This window comes from Lepidochelys kempii, chromosome 18 (genome assembly GCF_965140285.1).
Source record: "Lepidochelys kempii isolate rLepKem1 chromosome 18, rLepKem1.hap1, whole genome shotgun sequence".
NCBI lineage: Eukaryota > Metazoa > Chordata > Testudines > Cheloniidae > Lepidochelys > Lepidochelys kempii.
The window spans coordinates 20,579,310-20,600,409 of record NC_136397.1 but is presented as its reverse complement, the minus strand read 5'-3'; the positions used below and the strand labels follow the sequence as shown (position 1 = coordinate 20,600,409).

The following is a 21,100-nucleotide window of genomic DNA, read 5'->3' as shown; positions in this document are numbered from 1 at the left end:
TTGTCAAAAGCACCTAGAGTAATTTAGGATCCTAAATCCCATTTTTAAAAAATAATAACTTAGGCACTTAAGTTACTTTTGAAAATGTTGCCATAAGGTTTCAAATGGAAAATGAAGGGTATAAAAGACAAGAAATATTGATATATCCGTAGACCCATATATGCACAACTGTTATACACACAACTCTCCTTCAGGCAGAAGACTGCGTGGAGATTTATATCTTGTGATAGAAATGGGCCGATCTCCACCTGTGGCCAGAGGTGCTAATGAACCCTATTTGAGAACCTAGACTGAGCACCATACTTTCCAGATGCCATGGCCAGATACTGTGTATTATCAGAAGAAATCTGTTTCTCCGAAGGAACAATAGGGTTAGTAGAGATTTGATCCTCCAGCGTGGTACCTCAATTGTATCGCTGGTTTTACCTCTTAGTATTGTACCTAGCTGATATTGGTCTGGTGGGAAAAGATTTAGATATTTTTTATCTTTGAGGGGCCACATACTTCCCTGAGATTTTTATAATCTCATCTACAAGTTCAGGGTTCCAAAGGGCAAAAACGAAAGGAAGTGTGGCCCACAAAGCTGAAATTTATGGCTTGACAGAAATCTGAAATGAGTGTGCGCATGTGCAAACACACACACACCCCCTCCTGATTTTTCCCCTCTTCTACATCCAATGGGAGGAACTTTTCTGCTTGCGAGTGCACAGCCCAGTGGCAGCATTAACTTTGAGATCGCTGCTTATCTTTACCATGTGTGTCAGCATGTAAACTTTGTTCTGACAATTGAAATTATTGTATTAAAAAAAGAAGACGACGACGACGACTAGCAATGAAAATATCATTTCTGTAGGCCAGGAAAATGGATTCACTTTGATCTGAGTGACCTAGCAAAATCATTTCAAAATCAGGTCTGATTTCAAATAGGTCTTAATTTAGGCTTAAGGTTGCAACTACCATTGACAACACATATCCTAAATCTGACTTTTAGAAGTGCTAAGCACTGACAATTCCCACTGACTTTGGTTGCAAATGAATGCTCAGCACTTCTAAAGATCAACCCTTATACTGTATAAAAGTGACACATTCTGCCTTGAACTTAATTTTTCCCAAGTGCCAAGATACTAGAGCAGTAGCATTTAAAAACCAGAAGGATGGAGAAAGGTTGCCAACAGAAATGTTGATTAAATAAGGACTGCGAGATTTGGCCCAGAAGGCAGAGATGATAAAATAATGCACTATTGTACCAACCAACACCTTTCAAACAATATGAAATGAAACGTTAGCATGGAGTACAGTACAACATAAATGCCAATATGCCAGCTCTCATATTATACCTCCGCTAATAAGAGTTGACTTGCTAGTCCTGTATTCGGACTTCTTTTTCTTGCACTAGCCTTATTTGGAGATCAGTAATATATTTTTTCTCTGACAGTTTCTAAGTCGTCTTTAAATCCATTTAACTCAAAAGATCTCTGTGCCTAAAGAATAAAAATGAACAGGCTCTCTCCTATGCACACACGGAAAATGTCCCATTGCTTAATATTTTTCTAGAGCACACAGAGCTATCGATCTGTACATTATATTTAATGACAGCCTATCTAGAACATACAGGACTTCCGTTTAAAGATGTGCCAGTTTTCCATAGATACAGGTATGTCAGTATTTGAAGTATTCCCTAACTTCCCCAAAGGGAACACTCCAACTACTGAGAGAACCTTATCTATTTCTATAGGGCACATTTTAAAGGTGACCACTGTATGCAACAAAACTGTATTCCCAATTGAGAATGTCACTTACTATGCATTTGTATACTGCCCAACACAACGGGGCCTCAATCCTGCTTGGGCCTCTCGTCAATACTGTAATACAAATAATAAATAAAAGACTCCGATTACTAACAATCCACAATTTATTTAAGGTCGTACTGGCACAGCGATGCCTTCATATACATCTCATTTCACGTTTAAGTCCCATTCCCTCCCCACACACACCGCTTTTTGCACAGACGCACAGATAAAAATGTCTGAAATACCCAGCTGAAAATGGCTTTTATAGCAACCCCAGAAATATTATTCCATTTTCTGCTGAATACAAGTTTCAAGGATTCTTTGTCAGAGCAAAGTGGGGCTGGATTCCTTTATCCTCCTGCTTGTTTCCTTCACAATGCAATACTCTGTTTGGTGGGCCAAGGAGGGGCATTTCCCAGGAGATCCCAACAGAAATCAGTCCTCTGGTAATGGACTCCTAATACTAACTATAACCATCAGCCTCCTCCCCATGTCTCTTTGAACGAGGGTAGTCTAACAGGATTGCAAAGCAATTTAAAACCCTGGGTAAAGGGAGAGCTTAGGTACAGAGAAAAGAATGGTCCCTTATCAAAGCTGCCAATAGAGAAGACCCAGGTGGTATGGCAGAGATGGATCCTGACCACTTCGTCTACCTCATAATTAGCAGATGAGATTCAATAGCAAACTGTGGCTTTTCACAGTTCAACCTAACCTTCCGAGGGTGAAAATTAACACCTCTGTAGGGGGAAAAGTCAGAACTTGGAGGCATTTTGGGCTTTGCAGGTCTGGAATGTCCATCTCTCAACGAGAGAGTCTCAGTTTAGTTGCATTATCCGCACCTAATGTTTCAGAACCGGGAGCAGGTTAAAGGGTCAATTTTTACACATAAAAAAGACTCTCCGGACTGAGTAGTCATTTAGAGTGCTCGGAGTTTTCAGGCTGTCATTAAACAGAGATGCACAGCTCTCCGTGGGGGTTATTTGCAGTTGGAGGGGGTACAGCAGGCCTTTTAAAGCGTCCCTTGTAATCTGTGTTACTCAGCCAAACCTTCAGTTGGCTCATCTCAGAGTTGGGCCAATTTACACCAGCTGAGATCTGGCCCACTATGTGTAACTACTCCTGTGTGGCTGAACTGGACACCAGGTTTCCCTGCATTGTTCCTATTTTCTCTCAGTGGGAAAAGCAAGCAACATAAGACATGAGTAAAGTGTTTGCAGATAAATCATGCTACCAGGGAAGTTATCAAAGAGACAGTTGAATCGAGCAATTACAGTGTTAAAACAATGGTGTGCAAAGAAGGCATTTTAAAGCATTATCTATGGACAGGAAATATCCCAGATTTTAATAGATATAATTTTGAGATCTTCTCATTCTTTTAAGAGGGACAAAACGTAATTGTTTTTTATAACTCTTGACACTAAATAGTGATGAATAATTAAATATGTTTAACTATTTCATTAACAAAAGATGGATCGAGAGACCAAGCAGGATAGATAGAATATAGATCAAAAAGATGGAGACTGGCTGCAAATTCCCCTGATGTTTTATGACACCATTTGTATTCTGTCACTCACTAGCTTTATGTATAGTCCAAGCTGTGAACTGAATACCCCATTCAGAAAGGCACTCACTCTGCATGTTATTGCAATTTAATATTTTCACACACAGACACATCATTATCTTGGAACCTGACACTGCAAGGATAATTCTGTAATTTTTCAAGAAAGCCTAATTTTTTGAAAATGTGAACACTCAGGCACAAGACTGATCTAAATGGTTGCGCTTTCTTTTCCCGTGTTTAATCTTTTATACACACACACACGTGCGTACACACAAGTGTGTGTGTGTTCGTTCATGGATTCTTCTCACTTCAAACTTGTACAGATTTAAATTTCACTAACAGGACTGAATGAAAGAAAAGGGGGATTGAGAACCTATCCTCATTCACATGGCAAAACACCCACATATATCTCTATAAACTGATACTGTCTGAGAGATCCAAAGAGCTAGATATAACCCCGAAAGCTGAAAGGTCCTGAAAGCTCTTTATTTGTCTCCAGTTAATGAAATGTGTTGAGTAGAATAAGCAGGTTTTGTTCAATTTGTCTGTGCTGGGAATCTGAAATTGTGACGAAACATATTACTCCACTGTGTTTGTTTTGAGAAGATTTGGACACATTAATAGCTCTTTTAAAATTACAGATACAATCATGTTTATTTATGAATATTTTAAAAGCTATGTCACTTTACAAAGGGACTTTAGAAGAGGAGACAAAGACAACATCTTCTTCCATGAAAACAGATATATTACATACCAAACCCATGCTAGATAACATTTAACTAGCATTACATACAGAGGAACCTGCTTACAGTGGACTCAAACATAAGTGAAATTCTTTACAGTGAAATAGAATTGAAATCCCAAACTGATCAGTGCCTCGAGGGCCTGCTCCAAAATCCAGTGAAGTCAATGGAAAGACTTTTATTCAACAGGGGTCAGATCAAATGCAGTGTGCAGTTTGCAGTGCTGGTTATAAATGAAGATCAGGCTAGAGAGAAGGTCCACTGTACAAAGTAATCCTCTGTAGGTGACGTGAACTCAGCAAAGCCCAGAAATCCACAGTTAAGGCTGCTACTGAGTGACTAGTGTTAAGGCACTCCTACCACATGGATCAGCAGCAGGATAAGGCCTGAAATTACAAGGGGGTGTGGGAAAGGATCAACTACAGGAGGCTAAAGATGAGCTTCCATTGTTGAATTTGGGTTTCCAGGCTTTAGGGTTTGACCTTAGACTTAATTTGCCTTAAACTGTGTTTTAGATATTTTTGTTAGGAAAAATACTCACACTCACCCCAGACACAGCAACAGCCTCTAAAGAGAAGCTGAGATGGAGGGTTCTCTCCTGCTGGAAGCCTGGCTTTGGTTCTCAAAATGATCTGTGTTCCATTCCCATCTGTGCCTAACTCTTGCTGACTTTGGGCAAGTTATTAATCTATCTGTACCTCAGCTTCCCCATCTGTAAACTGGGTATAATGCTATTTCCCTACATCACAGAGGTGTTGAGAAGTAAAATTCACTTGTGTTTTGAGGCACCCAAACACTACAGTAACAGACTCCATAGACAAGCCACTTGAAAAGAAATACAAAATAAGTCACTGGGAATTCCTTTTGGTTATTTCTGAAACAATAATTTCATGGACCTGATAAAACTCCAATGCCTCTAAAGAGGCAGTTAAAGACCATTGGGTAACTATGGATTTATAAGTATTTTAAAAACATGCATGCTCCTTTTCCTGAAGCACTGGACTAGAAAGAGCTATTATGTAAATCAATATTTATGTATCATATTGGCTGCTAGATCATGTGACTGCCGATGTGCTTATGAAAATATGTTATGAGAAAGTTTCTGAACATGGGCTGGGGATATTTGTCAGAATACTTATACTGAAGCACTCGACACTTATTTCAAATACAAAGAGATCTAGCTCAGCATTAGGGGCTAAAGAGCTACAAAAATTTCAACACACGTGCGTGCAAACACACACACACCCACACCAGGGAAAAAAGAAACATATGCATTGAAGTGGAAATAATTCCGTTCACCCCACACCTTTTACTTTAGTACGTTGAAGGGTACCATATATATCCTTCATTCTGCATAGACATTGATATATGGATTAGTGGGGGCACAGAATCCAGAATTAAATATTCTGTTTTACAAAAAAATTCCTCTGAAATGAAACTTGTGAGATATCTATATATATCTCACAAGTTTCATTTCAGAGGAATTTTTTTTACAATGATCTAAAACCCCTGGAAGTAGGGTATTGAATGAAAGCATTGAAATAATCTTAAAGGGCTGAAATGGACATATCCAATATTCTGCTTAGTGACAATTCATCTTAAACGTCACGTGTTTTGCAATTGCTAAGAAAGTAGCTTTTGTTTTTAAGGACACATACGTGAAGAGGTCATGGGTTTCCTAACAGCTTATATTCAGCAGCTAGTCCTAACAAACCTGTGTGTTAAAATCATCTCTTCTCATTAATAAACTAAACTATGATGTCAAAAATAGACTGTGGAGCAAATTCTGCTCTGAATTCTGCAGGTGTAAAACTGAAGCAAATCCATTTAAATTATTCTTCAAGGAAGAAAAACAGCAAGAGTTTAAGAACTCCCACAAAAAACAAAGATCTGGTTTTCATTCACTGTATATGGGATATCTGAGCAGAATTGTTTCTGAGTAGAAGGCTTTTCAAATTTTTCCATGAGGCATTAACTGCTGTTTAAATATAGTTGTTATGCCACATAGGGATTTAAAATTGATTTTATTTCTATTTGATAATTCTAAAATAAATATGTACATATATGAATATGTGCTGGGTGTGCATGTTCTTTATTTCATGACTCTGTTATAAAATATAAAATGAAACCAGTGCTTTTCTATACAGAAAAAAATATTTTTTGTAATGCCGTTTTATGACAAACCATTTGTGAACCTTAACTACATCAATTTCTTAAAACTTATATTTTAATTTACATGAGTGATCCCTGCAGGCCCTCTCCTCAGGGAGCACAAACAATGGCAAATTATAGTGAAAGGTTTAAAATAAAGAACAAGGCGCAAAAACTGCATGAAAGCAAAACATTCCTTAGAAGACATTTTAGAAGAAAGAAAAAAGTGTAACCTGAAATTGTTGCAATAGAACACAGGGTCTGATCCTAATGGAGTCAGTGGAAAGGCTTCCATTGACTTTGATGGAAGCTGTATCAGGCTGATAAATCATTAATAAGAATTAACTTGTATAGCACTTTTCATCCTTGGATCTCAGTGTGGTTGAAAGACAGGTGAACACTGTACCTTCTTGTACGAAGGAGAAACAGAGGCACAGGAAGGCTAAAGGATTTGCCCAGAGTCCCACAGCAGATCAATAGTAAAACCAGGAACAGAACCCAGGTTTCCCAAATCTCACTCCTGTGTCCTTAACCCACTGACCATGCTCTTTGGGTATTTTCAGGACTCTTTTTTAAAATGCATAGAACACACCCACAAGTCCCAGCTTTGCAGAATAGGATAAATTTTCCACACTCCTGAAACAACTCTTCATCCAAGTTTCCGCACTTCTGCTCAGCCAAAAAGGCCGGGACTCAAGAAAAATAACTGGGGAGGGGGGAAAAGAGAAACTTATGTTCTAACTTGCAAAGCATAGACTCAGAGAGTTGATCCATGAAGTCAGAGAGCAGCTCTGGCTTGTGTGAGGACAGGCCAATCCTGGCCTTTTGCATAAAGCCAGAGTAAACAGACTTTGCAGAGGGGGATCTCCACAGCATTCAGGAGAAAGTATCTTCTCTCCACCCTCCCTGAACCTGATCAGAAAACATGCTGTTTCTCTGGTCTCAGTCCTCCCAACCTTGCATCAGAGAACCTCCCCATAGCAGTGTTCTGCAGTCTATGGGATCAAAGGAGCTATGCAATGTCCCTGTTTCCCTATGCAACCTAGGCCCGTCCCTCCCTCCCTCACACACACACACACACACACACACACACTTTGCCCCACAAATTACAGCAGTTCAAGACCTCGTTCACCCTCATAGAGAATAAAGGCACAGTCCTACCTTTGGCAAAATGTCCTATAATAAAAGGCACCTTCATTTAAATGATAACTCCCATCAGTAATGCAAAGCCACCTGTTTTTAGGATTCAGTTGCTCATCTGAGCCATCAGCTAGAGACCATTTTTTAGCTTCTTTTTGCAACTTTTCTTATTTTATACCAAGCAGGAAACAAGACAAACCTTTTCCCCTTGAGACCACAATCCAATACCTGAGTATCAATACCACCAAAGTACCAATGCTAGCAAAATCAGCAAGGATGTGCCAAAAAATCTGAGCATCCTGAAATTTGATGTAACCAGACTGATAGACTCCCTATGCTGGAAATGGGACATTCCGTCCCCACTCACCGCATTCACTCAAGTGAGAACAAACTTAGTGAAACCACATTTCAGTGGTCATTAACTACCATTGCATGAAGAGGGGGGAATCCTTACCATTTTTCCAAATGCTAATGAGCACCAACCTCCGAGCTGACATCCCACAGTTTGGCAAGTAGATCTCACAGAGGTGGTGGCATTATGAAAGCCTAGAGATCGTTTCACACCCACATATTTGTGTCTATTAGAAATTAACACAGTTTAAGTGATAAGGAAAAGAAGATGTGTAATTATTTTAAGGAAGGCAGCAGGAGGAGGGAAAATGGTGGGTCCAAGACAACAGCTGAATTGTGTCCAAGATGTCCCTGCCTCTGTACACCATTACTTTGTTGTCTTGCCTTTAAAAGGAAGCTAAGGCAACTCCAGAGACTAGGGATCCATGTAAATTCTGCTGAGATCATATGATTGATCATTCCATAAATAAAAAAGGACATTTCTCTATCGGTATACTGATTTCCAGATGCTAACAGAAAATTCCCTGAAACCATCCATATTCCAATATTTCTATATTTTATACACAGTCTCATGGGCCAAATTCTCATCTAGTTTAAATCAGCTCCATCAATCCTGATGGATCAGCCCCACTTTTCTTTTGTATCCTAAGATGTTTACCAGTTCAACTTCAGTGAAATGCACATGCCTGATTCACACTGAACACAGCGTTAAAGCGGAGTGTTATTCACCAGCACATGACACCGCCGCCATGGAAGCTTAAGCTGTGTTCAAATAAAATATGTACATGTATTAAATAAGGGGGAGGATGGTGTTGTGGCTAAATAACTGTAAGGAAGGAAGATAAGATTAGATAAGGAAGATTAGGCCCAAAAATAAGATAAGGAAGATTAGGCCCAAAAATACATCTTCATGGATTCCCAAGAAAAATATTTCATTAAACTAGACGCTAGTTCCATGTTCAATGAAGCACTGCATACACTATCAACTACCTGGGGAGGAGGGGGCATTTGGAACCACAGCTTAACTTGCTTCACCTTCTGATTTATGTTGTTGGGGAAATATACCCCATCCCCTCACTCCCAAAAGCTGGAATTGAAATCCTGCAGTTACATACATTCAGTTAAAACACACACACGAAGAATCACATTTGAGTGCTAAAAGTCCATCTTCAGTTTTGCAATCTTTGGAAAGAGAAACATGGATTTTCTAAACTGGAAACAACATAGGAATCAGTTCATAAAATGTGCATGTGATAATGAATAGCCAGCCTTCCTTGGGGGTGATAAAATATTCTCACTAAAAGCACCAGGCCATGTTTAAAAAATGATTACAAATTATTTTAACGGTATACTTGCAAAGGGTTATGAAAACAGCTATAATATTTTTGTCTTGGATTCTAGAATTACCAGTGTGACAGCTAATGCAATAATGATTTGTTTCAAATGCCAGTGTTTAAGCTGTATAAAGCTGATTTTATACATTTTTCCAGTAGGCCGCATTGTAGTTAATGAAATTAAACACACCAATCGCATTTGTCCCTAGGGGCTGAGGAACTGAACACACCACTGGTTTATTTTTTTATTAAAATAAATTGCAGCCAGCAAGATGGACTAATTGCATACAGAATTGAAAAAAAAACATTCCATTGATATAATTAAGCCAATTTTCATGGACAGAAATAGTTATAGTGGATATAAAATAAGCAGAGCATTCACTGGAGTCTGACTTCTCCCCACCACACCCCCTTTTTTGGTACAGAATGTTAACTATTAAGCAAATAGATAACACCTCTAGCCCATTTGAGGTATCTAGTAATGATGGCTAAATTGTCCCTAATATCTGATGCCAGGGCATTGTGTCTTGGTGAAAAACTTGACAGGCAAACTCCCCTCCCCATCACCATAATAATACCTTACAAGCAAAACACCTGAAAGATTTAAATCTGTCAAGAGGAAAATACATCACCCTCCAGCTTATTTTGGTCTGACATTTTACATATCATAGCTGTACATACTCTTCTCTTTGGAGAGGCACTATCCATCCTTCCTGCTTCTTCCTTGTAATAATACAGAAACTGGGTGGCTGATGGAACACAGAGTCTTTCCACATACCGGGCCAAGAGAAACCAAAAGTTACCATCCCATAAGCCACAGAAGAGTGGTTATCGGAAGTGCTTTGGCCATCTCAGTCCAGTTTCTAATTGACAACAGGTCCACAAGAGAATTGTCATCACAACCTATTGGCCTTATTGGCAGCTCAGCAGAGAGATCATGGGTTCAGCGGACAGAGAGACTACATGGCCAGCTCACCCTCGGAGGCCATGTTGATGCACATTGTCATGGCAGCCTGCAAGGGCAGCCTGTGTGAACAAACAGAGGCTTCCACTGAGTCCAGTATCCTACCCAGTGATGAATGCTTTGAACAGCACTGTGAAAACATCAAGTACTATCTAAACTTACCGGGTGACATTCTGATCCCCTTGCTCAAACGGAGACATACTTTACTCCATGAGAACTCCTTGCAGAATAAGGTACTAATCAACGTGAGCCAAGAGACCTAAACCTGCCCCTAATTAATAAAGATTTTAAACCCACATAATGCACCTTATTGTGGGTAATTTCCTCCTGATCACAAAGATGGTGATCAACCTGTTTTGGATCACATGACTCTGAATTCAAACCCATGGAGAAGGATGCTCATTTTGAAGGGGAAATGCACGTCATTTTTATTAGTGAAGAGGGCCACATCGCCCAATGAATGAAGAGCCGCAAAAAAGCTTTTTAGAACAGGAATTGTCTCTGTGATACATTTGAGCACTGCCTAGCCCAGCTGGACCCTGGCCGCTCAACACTACTATAACATGGACAACACTAAAAAGCCCATGAAAGTGCACCATGGCAATTCAACAGTTTCATACAAGAGATGATGAGATCACAGGTAAAGATGGAAAAGACCTATCTGATCACACAATTATTTCAGCGGAGCACACATGAAAGATTAAATGATTCTGTGAAGCACTGACATATTTACGGGAATAGACATGTATACAAATTGCTGATTGCCCAGGGTCTAGGAACAATTTTGTCAGTCCATACCCTTCAGATGGCTTTATTCTACTTAAGTGTAGGTGAAAAAAATTACACTGATGTGCTGGTTACTCACCAATAATGGGTTATATAATTTAAATATGTATTTTGGAAATGCAAAGGAGAAAACCTTTTGTTCATTAGAGGTTTTGACCTTTGCAAATATGCATTTGGATTCTGATTTGCTGGTCACAAAAATATTTTATGAAAGAAGATACATACTTCAAGGATGGAAGAATGGAATACCCTCAGTTTGCAGAAGTGAAGGCTTTCAGCCCACAGCCTTCCCCTGGCCTCTAGATATAGCACATACATTGTCATTTGTCATTGCCCACGCACAATAGGGGAAATCTTATAGTGAAGTCACTTCATTTTTCTGCAGAAGAATTTCATTTATCAGAAGTTCACCATGACTGGAAAAATAGAATAGTAACACTGAATAATAATCAAAAGGAAAGTCTTGTGGTTAAAGCACAGAACTGGGCCTGGAGAGATTTCAATTCCCTTCCTGGCTCAGCCACCAACTGCGTGTGAGAAACCTGGGACAAGTCATTTCACCACTCTCTGCCTCAGTTTCCCCTCCTGTAAAATGAAATTAATAATTACAGTCCCCATGTCATGGGCAGGTTGCTGAGGCTTAAACTCCTTGATGTTTGCAAACTTCCTGGGGCCTTTGGATTTAAAGCACTCTATTAAGCATTACACGGCTTTTATAAAATATGTAAGCCATAATAATAATAGGCATAATAACAATAATAATGCTCTTTGCTCAATAGGGTCTTTACTTCTGAGGATTTCAGAGTGCTTTACAAACATTATAGAGCTGTGTCATAGAGGGATAGTTCCCTCTCAGACAGAAGATTCCCTTGTCATATGCTTCAGGTATTTCACTTAACAATTGAGCCTATTTATGCAGCCAACAGTGCAGCCCATGCAGGCAGGTGTACCCTCTATGCAGCAGGCAAGCTAGAGCATTCCTTTATCACCAGTCACAGAGCGGTTACGTCCAACTAAAGAGCTGGGATATTATTACAGTGAGCGACAGCTATGAATTACACTGCTTCTGTGTTGTGAAAGCCTAGCTTCTGCCTTGCGTTTCGCCCAGGAACGAGTGGAGATTTTACGTATGTCAGGTATGCCTGGTTTGCATACCTCCAGTTTAATGCTTTGAAAACTTATTTGTTTTCAAGTCTTTTTTCAGGATATTTTTTATCAGCATCATCCCTGCTCGGGGGGAGGAAGACGCATAAGAGGAAGAAACAAGTGACTTTTTGTGCATCCCTGTGTCCTAAGAGAGGCTGTTCCATTGGGCGTTTCTCCACAGAAACCTCTAGTTGCAATTGTATTATTTCTTGTTTCTTTTTATAGCCGATGAAATGGTCCCACTTTCCCTTTGTAGGTTTGCTTGGAGTTTTGCACTACAGGGTCAACACAAAACCTGAACACAGGGAAGCTGCTTTTTTTTAAGTGTAGATTTTAAAAACAGAGTGGTCATGTTTTTGCAGGTGGGATACACATAGGTAGTGATGTGTGCATAGCACATGTGTACATTAATACACATGCATACATGATACACACATGGATGGATACACACTAACATTGCCTATACAGATATAAGCACAGAACATGTTACATCATGTGTGCTGTTTTTACCCCCCTATATAGACACACACACAGAGATGACACTGTTAATGTACATAGCTATGTAGCGATAAGGACATTATGGGTTACTTTGTGTGTGTGTTTCGTAAGGTTACATTATACCCACATATTCACACAAACCCCATAATGTATACAGATTACAGGCATGTGTGCATAATACATGTTCGACCCCCAAAGGACATATAATGCTATACTAGGCTTCATGCATCAGGTATCCCGTTATACAACTACATGAAATCTTTATTTGCAATGTCTTTTTCAGCTCCAGAAAAAAAAAACTTTGTCACCTTAAATATTGTTAGTCTATGGACAAGTTCAGCAACATAAAAAAAAAACTCCCAGGTCAAATAATCAAGGCTTTAGTTACTTGGCAAAGTTTCTTTCTGGGCCCGCAGAGAGAAGGCCAGTTGGGTGTATTTGTTCCCTTTACAGCTTCCACACTTATCTAGCAAACGGGATTAAAACAAAAATCCTGATCAAATTTATTTAACGCTATTTGGGATTTTTAAAACCCCAACCTCCTAAATTCGTCAAAGATTTTTAATCCTGGATAATTTTTGTTGAAACGCTAATTATCCATCACCTTAATTACCAGAGCCGAACGCCCCAAGGGCTCCTAATTGCCTAATTGAATACAACTGGGGAGCAGCAGCCAGCGGAGGACCAGTAAAGAGAAGCTATTTGAGAGGTTTCCCTGATTGCTGGGGAGCAAAAAAACAAAAAAACCAAACACGAGTGGGTTTAGTTCCACAGCACAAAGAGCCTCCAGCCCAGTGGCACATTTTACACCCCCCAGTCATTTAGCATCCTGCACAAACACAGCATCAGGTTCCTTCCCAGTTGGACCAAGGCAGAGGGAGAGAGCTGGGTGGCTCTATGAATTACCCAGGCTGCTCTGAGCGGTCATTGAGAGCAAAGAACTGGGCTCGCTTTTCGCCCCTCTCCAGCTCTGGATCTGCCCAGGGGACTTGGGAGGGAGCCTTCCTGGAGCAGGGCAACGGAAGAGGCGTTTGCAGAAGTCGGACAGAGCCAGCCCGGGACTGGCTGTGCCGTGCCGTGCCGTGCCCTGCAAACACAGGCGGGCTCTCAACGCTGTGTGGCCCAGGAGCAGCGAGGAGGCAGCTGGTTTCCATACCTCTGAGCTTGGGAGGGGAGGGAGACAGGTCACGCTGCACGCTTCCGGCAGCAGGGAGAAAGGTGTTTTGCCTAGCCCGAGTTTTCTTCCTCCGGAGTGGCTACACCTGTTTGTATTTACATGTCAAAGAGCCTCAGCAAAGTGGCGACACAAAAAGCCCTTTATGCAATGACCAGGACCAGAGAGAGCTAAGTAAGAAAAACAAGAGAGACGCTTTCTGGCTAGGGGGAGACTCCGGGCTCGCTCCGGTTTGCTTCCCCATTCCTTCCTTTCAGGTTTACATTCCCCCCTCCACAACACACCAGACATGATCGGGCGAGCGGCCAGCGGCCCCGTGTGCGCGGCGCTCGCATTAAGGAATTCGTTCCCCTCGGTCCCAGCCCCACTTGTGGATCGCCCCGAGCCCCAGTCTCCAGGGGACCCGGGCTGGGGAAACCCGGCTTCCCAGCAGCTGCTGCTGGGCTAACTCCCCGCCCGCATTACGTGCAAGCCCCTCATCGAGGTGACAACAAATTGTGTAATTTATAGCGTTGGCATCTCGTCCGGAACTGTTTACATCTGCGACCGGCGTGAGCCATCCAGCCCGTTTGACATCCTTTGCCACATGCTTTCTGCGCCCCCCCAGTGAATGGGATTTAAATCCCCGAGTCTCTCCCCAGCAGCCCACGGACACGCCGCCCCGCGTCCACTCGGCAGAGGCACGCTCCTGGTTTGGGCCACATCCTTTATCTGAAGCCTTGGGCGGCGGGGGAGGAGGAGGAGGAGAGAGGCTTCGCAGGAAGAGGAAATAAAGAAGCATTTTTCGGTGCGAAGCCCCCAGCCTGGGACCCGGGCACGGCAGGGGGCTTGGGAGGCTGACGGGGGAGAAGTGATGTGGCCACCGATGGAACTAGCCGTCGCTGTAGCTCAATATAAGAGAGCGTGGAGGAGTGGGAGACGCATATATATAAAAACAGCCTTCCTGGGCATGCCCTGTTCGGCCAGCCACCATCCCGCCGGAGCATGCCTGCTTGTCAGATCCGCCGTCATGGCTCCAGCGACATCGGGCATTGTTTGCGTGCGAAATAAAACCCGTAAGAGAGCGAGCGAGCGCAGTGCCGGCCTCTCGCGTCCCCTGTGCCCCACCAGAAGAGCTGTGGGGGGGAATCTAGCCCTACAGGGAAGCAGAGCACGCGTGGGTATCATGTGCCCACGCGTGCATTTACACACGCGCGCGCGCCGCCATGCACATCCCTCGCACCTAGGCGCTTCTGCCGACTCAAGTCCACCCCCGTCTGCCCCACCCTGTCCCCCTGGCTGCCTGCTCCCTGACCCCATTGCTAGGGCAGCTGGTTGGGAAGTGAGCACCGAAAGTGCTCCGAGATCGAAGAGTGAGATTAGAGTAAGGGAAAGGGGCACGCACAAAGAGCCAGCCCCAAACCAAACGGGAGGGAGGGAGACCCAGACTTCTTAACCAAAGCCATGCACCGCAAACAATTTTCCTAAAACTGCCTCCACAAAACCCCTCTGTCAGAGAGCACAGGCAAGCCGGGCTGGGACCCAAAGAGGAGGAACAGCAACAGAGCAGCGGATCTCCCTGGCTGTTTCTGCTTTGCTAGGCCCGGGAGTCTGATCTGCGCCCAGACCGGGCCAGGGAGGTTGCAAGCTTCAGGTCACTTTTAAGACATGAAGATAAACCAACAGCGCTTTGGTTGGGGGGGTGGGGGTGTCGCTGCGATATTAGAAGCTTTAGTTAAAAAACAGTGAAGAGGATCGGATGAGTAGCTTGGTTTTCAGCATTTTAGTTCATTTCCTCCTCTCTGCCCCGGGGTAGTAGCATCACGGAAGCATTTTTATAGAGTCGATTAAAAAAATAATAAAAGGAAAAGCCAAATCTGTCCTCTTAAAAAGCAACGTTTGAAGCCCTATAATACGTAATAAGAAACACGATGAAACCTCTGAATGGAACTAGCAAGGGGGAGTTTGGACTTGCAATCAGTTCTCTTTAAGAAATACTTCAGCACAGCTCAGCTCTGACGGCTGTTACATCCTCGCCTAAAACTCAGACCTCAGACTTTAACTTTGTCATGTTCCTAATAATGAAAAGCAAATGTGAACGCAAAAGGGTTAGCCATCCTTCTCCAACATGGATGTTTATTTAGAATAGGGCCTTTAAAAAAAAATCAAATCAGTGGGAACCCTCCAAAAGCAATCTAATGATCTCGAAATTGAGCGAGTCGAAATCGGGTGCGTTACAATCGGATTTCAGTGTGTTAACATCTGAATAGCTGACGTCCAGTCCCACCACATTCTCATTTATGGAAGAGATATTCTCAGTCATAGGGAAAAGGGTCTCTCGTATTATTTACTGTTTCTTTTCTTTTTAAACTACTAGGTCCATTAAAATATTATACACACTCATACATGTATACATATACACTAGACAGATACACACACACACTGTATTATACACACACACACATATATTGAAAAAACAACTAAGAGGCACATTCGACATTGGTTTTTTATACCTGATGATCTAGCTGAAATTTCCTTCAGGGTTAACAGATCGCCGAGTCCCAGAGGGGTTTAGAACAGAAGATATCTTAATTAAAAACCCTATTCAAGCAACATTAATGGTAAAAATACTTTGTAAAATACAGAAAGCATTGCACAGGGCTGATTGTGAAGGCGCTTAGCATGTGCACTTGTGTCTGTGCACACACGTAATACACACACAGAGAGAGACATATTTTGTATATTATAATACGCATAGATTAATGTTAGACCGTAAGGCAGTAGGGTTCATTTCTCTGGCTGTGGGATTCCGTAGTTTGGCCCTTACTCACCTTATTATAAAGCCTAATCTTTTGATTTACAGCCATTAAAGCCGAGAGGCTCCTGTCCCAATAGATACATTATAGTCTGAAGCGATCCAAAACAATTTGCATCTCTAGCTAGGAACTGCTTTAGCTTTTTAGACTTGCCTTTCGCCTTGTGAGCCAGGGTAAAATTACAAAGAATTTCACGCTAGCCTCCCCCCCACACCCCCAGCCTCTTTCGAAATCAGGTAATACAGTCAAACTCCCAGGAGAGCTTCACATCTGCTTAAAATATTGTCCAATGAAATGAAATTCTACAACAGATTGTGGTTTTAATATACTGTACACCATTAGCCTGCATACCAAGTGCGGGGAAGGTGTGTGTCTCGCTTTACCACGGGATATATGGGCGTATTCGTAACTACAAACACACATCAATGGGATCGAGGCTGAACGAGTGCGGATCCAGAGGTGTGTTGGGGAAGGGGTGTGCTGGAGCGGTGTGTGACGTGTGGGAACAGCAACAGCCGACTGTACTAGGTACACGGAGAGACGCAGAGTGTCGTGTAGGTAGGCGTAGAATCTGTTTTGCAAATAAATACTCCTGGGAGATGGAAACCGTAGCTTGGGGCTACTGTTTTGAACTGTGATCCCTAAAAATCCTCGGCTGAAACCCCACAAACCGCTGGGCCCTGTAGTGTATGAAACACCTGATGTTAATCAGAGCTCGTGCAAACGAGCCGTGTTTGAGCTGCAGCGCCGAGTGCAGAAGCGCCGCGGCTCGTTCCAGGCAGAGAAGTCCCAGCTCCTCTCCCCGGCGCGGAAACCCGCTCCCGCTTCAGGGGCCGAAGCTCCCTTCCCGGACTCCCACCCTGAGCGGCCCCCGGCTGGGAGCGGCAGGGTAGGTGCCACGGACACGCGACTCTAGTCAAAGGCAAGCTGGGGGCGTTCGGTACAATTGGGTGTGTGCGTAATCGGATGTGAGATGCACGCATCTGCATCACACACGCTCCCAGCACAGCTGCTAAACTACAAAACGACAACGACGACTCCGGTTCTCCTCAGCCTCGCTTCTTCAGCGAGGAGAAAAAGAGAGAGAGAGCCGCTTCCAAAATGTTCAGCTCCTTAAGTAAAAGGAAATAAACAAACTTCGGTATTTTACGGGGTATTTTTTAAATGGGGGCCTGTGATCCAGAGGTGGGAAAGCACAGTATTAATTGCAAGCCAACTCCCCTAATAACACACCTAAAGTTGCCCATGTACACTGGAAGCCACGCACGCCTTTTGCCACATTTATAACTGTGAGAAAGGTGTGTGCGTGTATTACACGCATGCACACAGCTATGTGGGCCGGTGGGGTGTCCTAATGGAGCACACTGAAAACACACAACCTGAGAGGTAAGGTATTGGGCCTTGCCTGGGCGCTGCGTGTGTCCTTTTAAAAATAAAAGCGTTGAGAAGTGTCGTCTGTCAGAGACTGCGGTAAACGGACTCTCGCTCCACTTTGCGATGATTCAAAGGGAAGCAAACTACGGGACAAATGCGATTTGCTTTATTATTAAGCCCGTATGTAGAGTCGTACTCTTATTTCGGACAGTACTGTTCAAAATTTGGAAGAGCAATTCCAACCGAAAGAAGGGGAAAAGCCACTGTCTGGGTGGAGGTAGGACTTGGACCCGGTAAACCATGCAAAAATATCCCCTGGCCCTGAAAAAAAGTAAAGAGGCTACATAATAATACACCAGAATTACAAAAGAAACCTTTGAAATAGCAAGGGATTTGTGTGTCTTTCACCTACATGCCCCTTTGGAAAATTAAAAGTTTAAACTTCAAAATAAAATAAAATACGAGTTAGTTTTCTTCCCCTTCCTATCTCATGGTCATTTAAGAATCTAATTCCTCTTCCCCAGCATTTAGATACAAACTTCACTCTTCTTACCTGGAACAGCGCTCTTACCTCCTCACTGCCATGACCTATGTTAAAAATGTATTTACAAGCAAAGGGGCTGCTCTCTGTGATCCCACATATTCTTGTAACGTCCAAGTATTACTAAGTCCTGAAAGACTCCGTGTGAAAGTGCCCCCCCATTTAAACAAACTAGACGCCACTATTGTAAAAGTATTCAAATACAAATTTCTTCCTTATCAAATACAAATGTAAGTAGTACCGAGAATGAGTTGGAACTTACAGTCTCCAGATATTTTGCACAAAGCCAAAATGAAACAGAAACTAAAAATAAAAAATAGAAAAGCCCACCTTTTGACAGATTCACTAGGCACCTAAATTCCCTACTGCACCAAAACCTTCACATCGACCCAGCTAGGAAACAGCAGGTATTTCAAGCTGGGCTCTACAAAGGAGGTGCAAGCGGTGGGGGTAGGAATAAAACCACCCTTTTGCTACAGCAACCCAACTCCTCGTGTGAAAATTCAGCTTTTCAAAAAAGAAAGAAAGGAAGGAAGGAAGAAAGAGTCCAGGCGATGGGGGAAAATCTGCCGCAAAACTTAGGAGCTGCAATTCCAAAATCACAACCTAGAGAAAGACACCCCCTTGTCGTGCCCCCCCGGACCTGTTTAACACCCCCTCCCCGCCCCCAGCTGAGAGAGTCTAAATCTTTCAGTTTCAGCGTCTTCCCCGTAGGAATCTGCGACTCCAACCCCTCAGTGAGAAAGGATCCATTTTGATACAAATTCTCTGCCCTTCTCTCTCTCTCTCTCTCCTAAATAATTGTCCCTTAGACGAGTGGGGTTTTTCCCTCTCTCCCTCTCCCTCTCTCTCTGGATGCTGGCGGCGAGTGCCAAACGCAGATCTCTAGCGCCCACTATTTCAAAAGCCAGGAATATTATTTCACAAGACTTGGAACGACTCAATAAAAAAAAAAAAAAAAGAAAGAAGGAAAGTTTCTATCCCCTTTCGTCAACTTTGCAGCTAACTTTCGCTTCTCTCCCCCCCCCCTTCCGCTGCCATCTCTGCGCTCCTCCCGCTCCTCCGGGGTGAACCCCACCGAAGCGCTCATGGGGTGCCGGGGAGACCCCCAGCCCGCAGGCAAGGGCCAGCCGCCGCTCGGCGAACCCAGCGCGTCTCCGTGCGGAGCCGCTCGCGCACAGCCAAGGGGTGGACAGCGGGGCTCCCGCATCTCCTGCGCTCCAGGACGGGGAAAGGGCAGGGAAAGGGGGTTCCTGCCCCGCAGCAGCGCCCACCGCCCAGCCCTCCGGCGGCACAGATCCTGCGAGACCCGGGAGGGGACCCTGGAAGCGGAAGAAGGGAAAGAAAGGACCTACTTTTGGGCAGTTTTCTCGCCCTCGCCTTGGATCTCATCTTGTCGGCTTGTGGATTCTTCTCCTCCTCCTTGAGCCCAGAAGCAGCTACACACTATCTTCATCTCCCGAGCATTGTCAGTTTGGACACCTTCGCACATGCGCACAGAGCATTCAATCTGACACCCTCGCCAGGGCCAAAAAAACTTTCCAATGTATTCATCACCATCAGGGGGTTTTTTTTGGTCCTATCCTCTTCTTCAGATCACTTATCTCCCCCCCCCCCCAGCACCATCACAGCCTTTCCCTGATCTGCCCCTTTAAGAAAAATCAACCCACTCTAAGCCTAACCCTTTGCACACTGACCTTACACACTGGACAATATTTAAGGATCAAGGTACCATCCTATAAAGAGGTGATTATTTATTATTAATTATTACTATTATTTAATAGCAATGTGGTAGCACGGAGATGGTTAGAGGGTGTCATTTGGTAATTGCGAGTATTTTAAACAGGCTTGGGGGGGAGTGAATGAACTTTTTTTAAAATTTACTGTAACTTTTCCTTTGACAGTCAGGTTTTTTGGGTTTTTTTGTTTGTTCGTTTGTTTTGTTTTGTTTTTGTTTTTGTTTTTTGCTTTGGTTCGGAGGTTTGCGTGGCTGTTTAAAAACGTTATTTGGGATTTGCCCCATGCTATCATGTAATGGTTTTCACAAGGATATTCCCTTTTTTGAATGTCCTAAGGAGAATGTCTGGTGAAATTTTGATGTGTGAACATTTTAATTAAAAATTAAAACAACACCGTTTTTACACTTTTTCGGGTTTCGGGTGCGTGTGGCACTTTTGCTCTCGGAGTCCTTTCTTTATTAGGCGGTGCACATTTGCATATGGCCAATAATAGTAAATATACATGTAGCCTTGATCTTGCTAGTCGGGGAGTGGGAATTCTGTTTGGGTTATTAGCCAAGAGCGGCTGCATTTAGCACAAGATGCAGTCACACTTAATTTGCACTATTTGGCGTGGCGTGTGTGTTTCTGCACCCCCCCCCCCAACAATTAAGACCAAATAATATGTAAAAAGTTTAAAAAAAAATAGCTCACCGGTGTTTTTAAAAGAGACTGCGAATTAGGATGCTGAGTGCTGTGTGACAGAGAAACCTCTGGTCCAGTCTACATTTGTGCCTTTGATTCAAAGCTCTGGCAGGTACCTGAGTTTGGATTTCAGAAGGATCCCATATCATTTCTTATGCGATTCTCCCACCCCCCACACCAAAAACTAGCTCGACCTCCAGTCTGGACCGGGCCATCCAGTTCTGAGGCTGCCCCTTCCCGGACGGGCGAGATGCTCTGCCTTACCCATCCCCTACCCACTGAAGGGGCTCTGAGGAGTAGGACAGACCCTGGTTTGGAGAGAGCAAAGA

General features: G+C 43.2%; 1 protein-coding gene across 3 annotated transcripts in view; it reads right to left on the bottom strand.

The window, feature by feature from the left end:
• The window catches only part of PRDM16 (PR/SET domain 16), a 434,588-nt gene extending 414,664 nt beyond the window's left edge, over nt 1-19,924 (bottom strand). For 2 of the 3 annotated variants that reach the window (XM_073316649.2, XM_073316650.2), the window contains exon 1: nt 19,704-19,924. In XM_073316649.2, coding sequence (XP_073172750.1) covers nt 19,704-19,740 — 37 coding nt within the window. In that variant the 5' untranslated portion in view covers nt 19,741-19,924. The remainder of the gene's footprint in view (nt 1-19,703) is intronic. The other variant, XM_073316651.1, reaches the window with a different exon arrangement.
• Nucleotides 19,925-21,100: the final 1,176 nt, after the last annotated feature.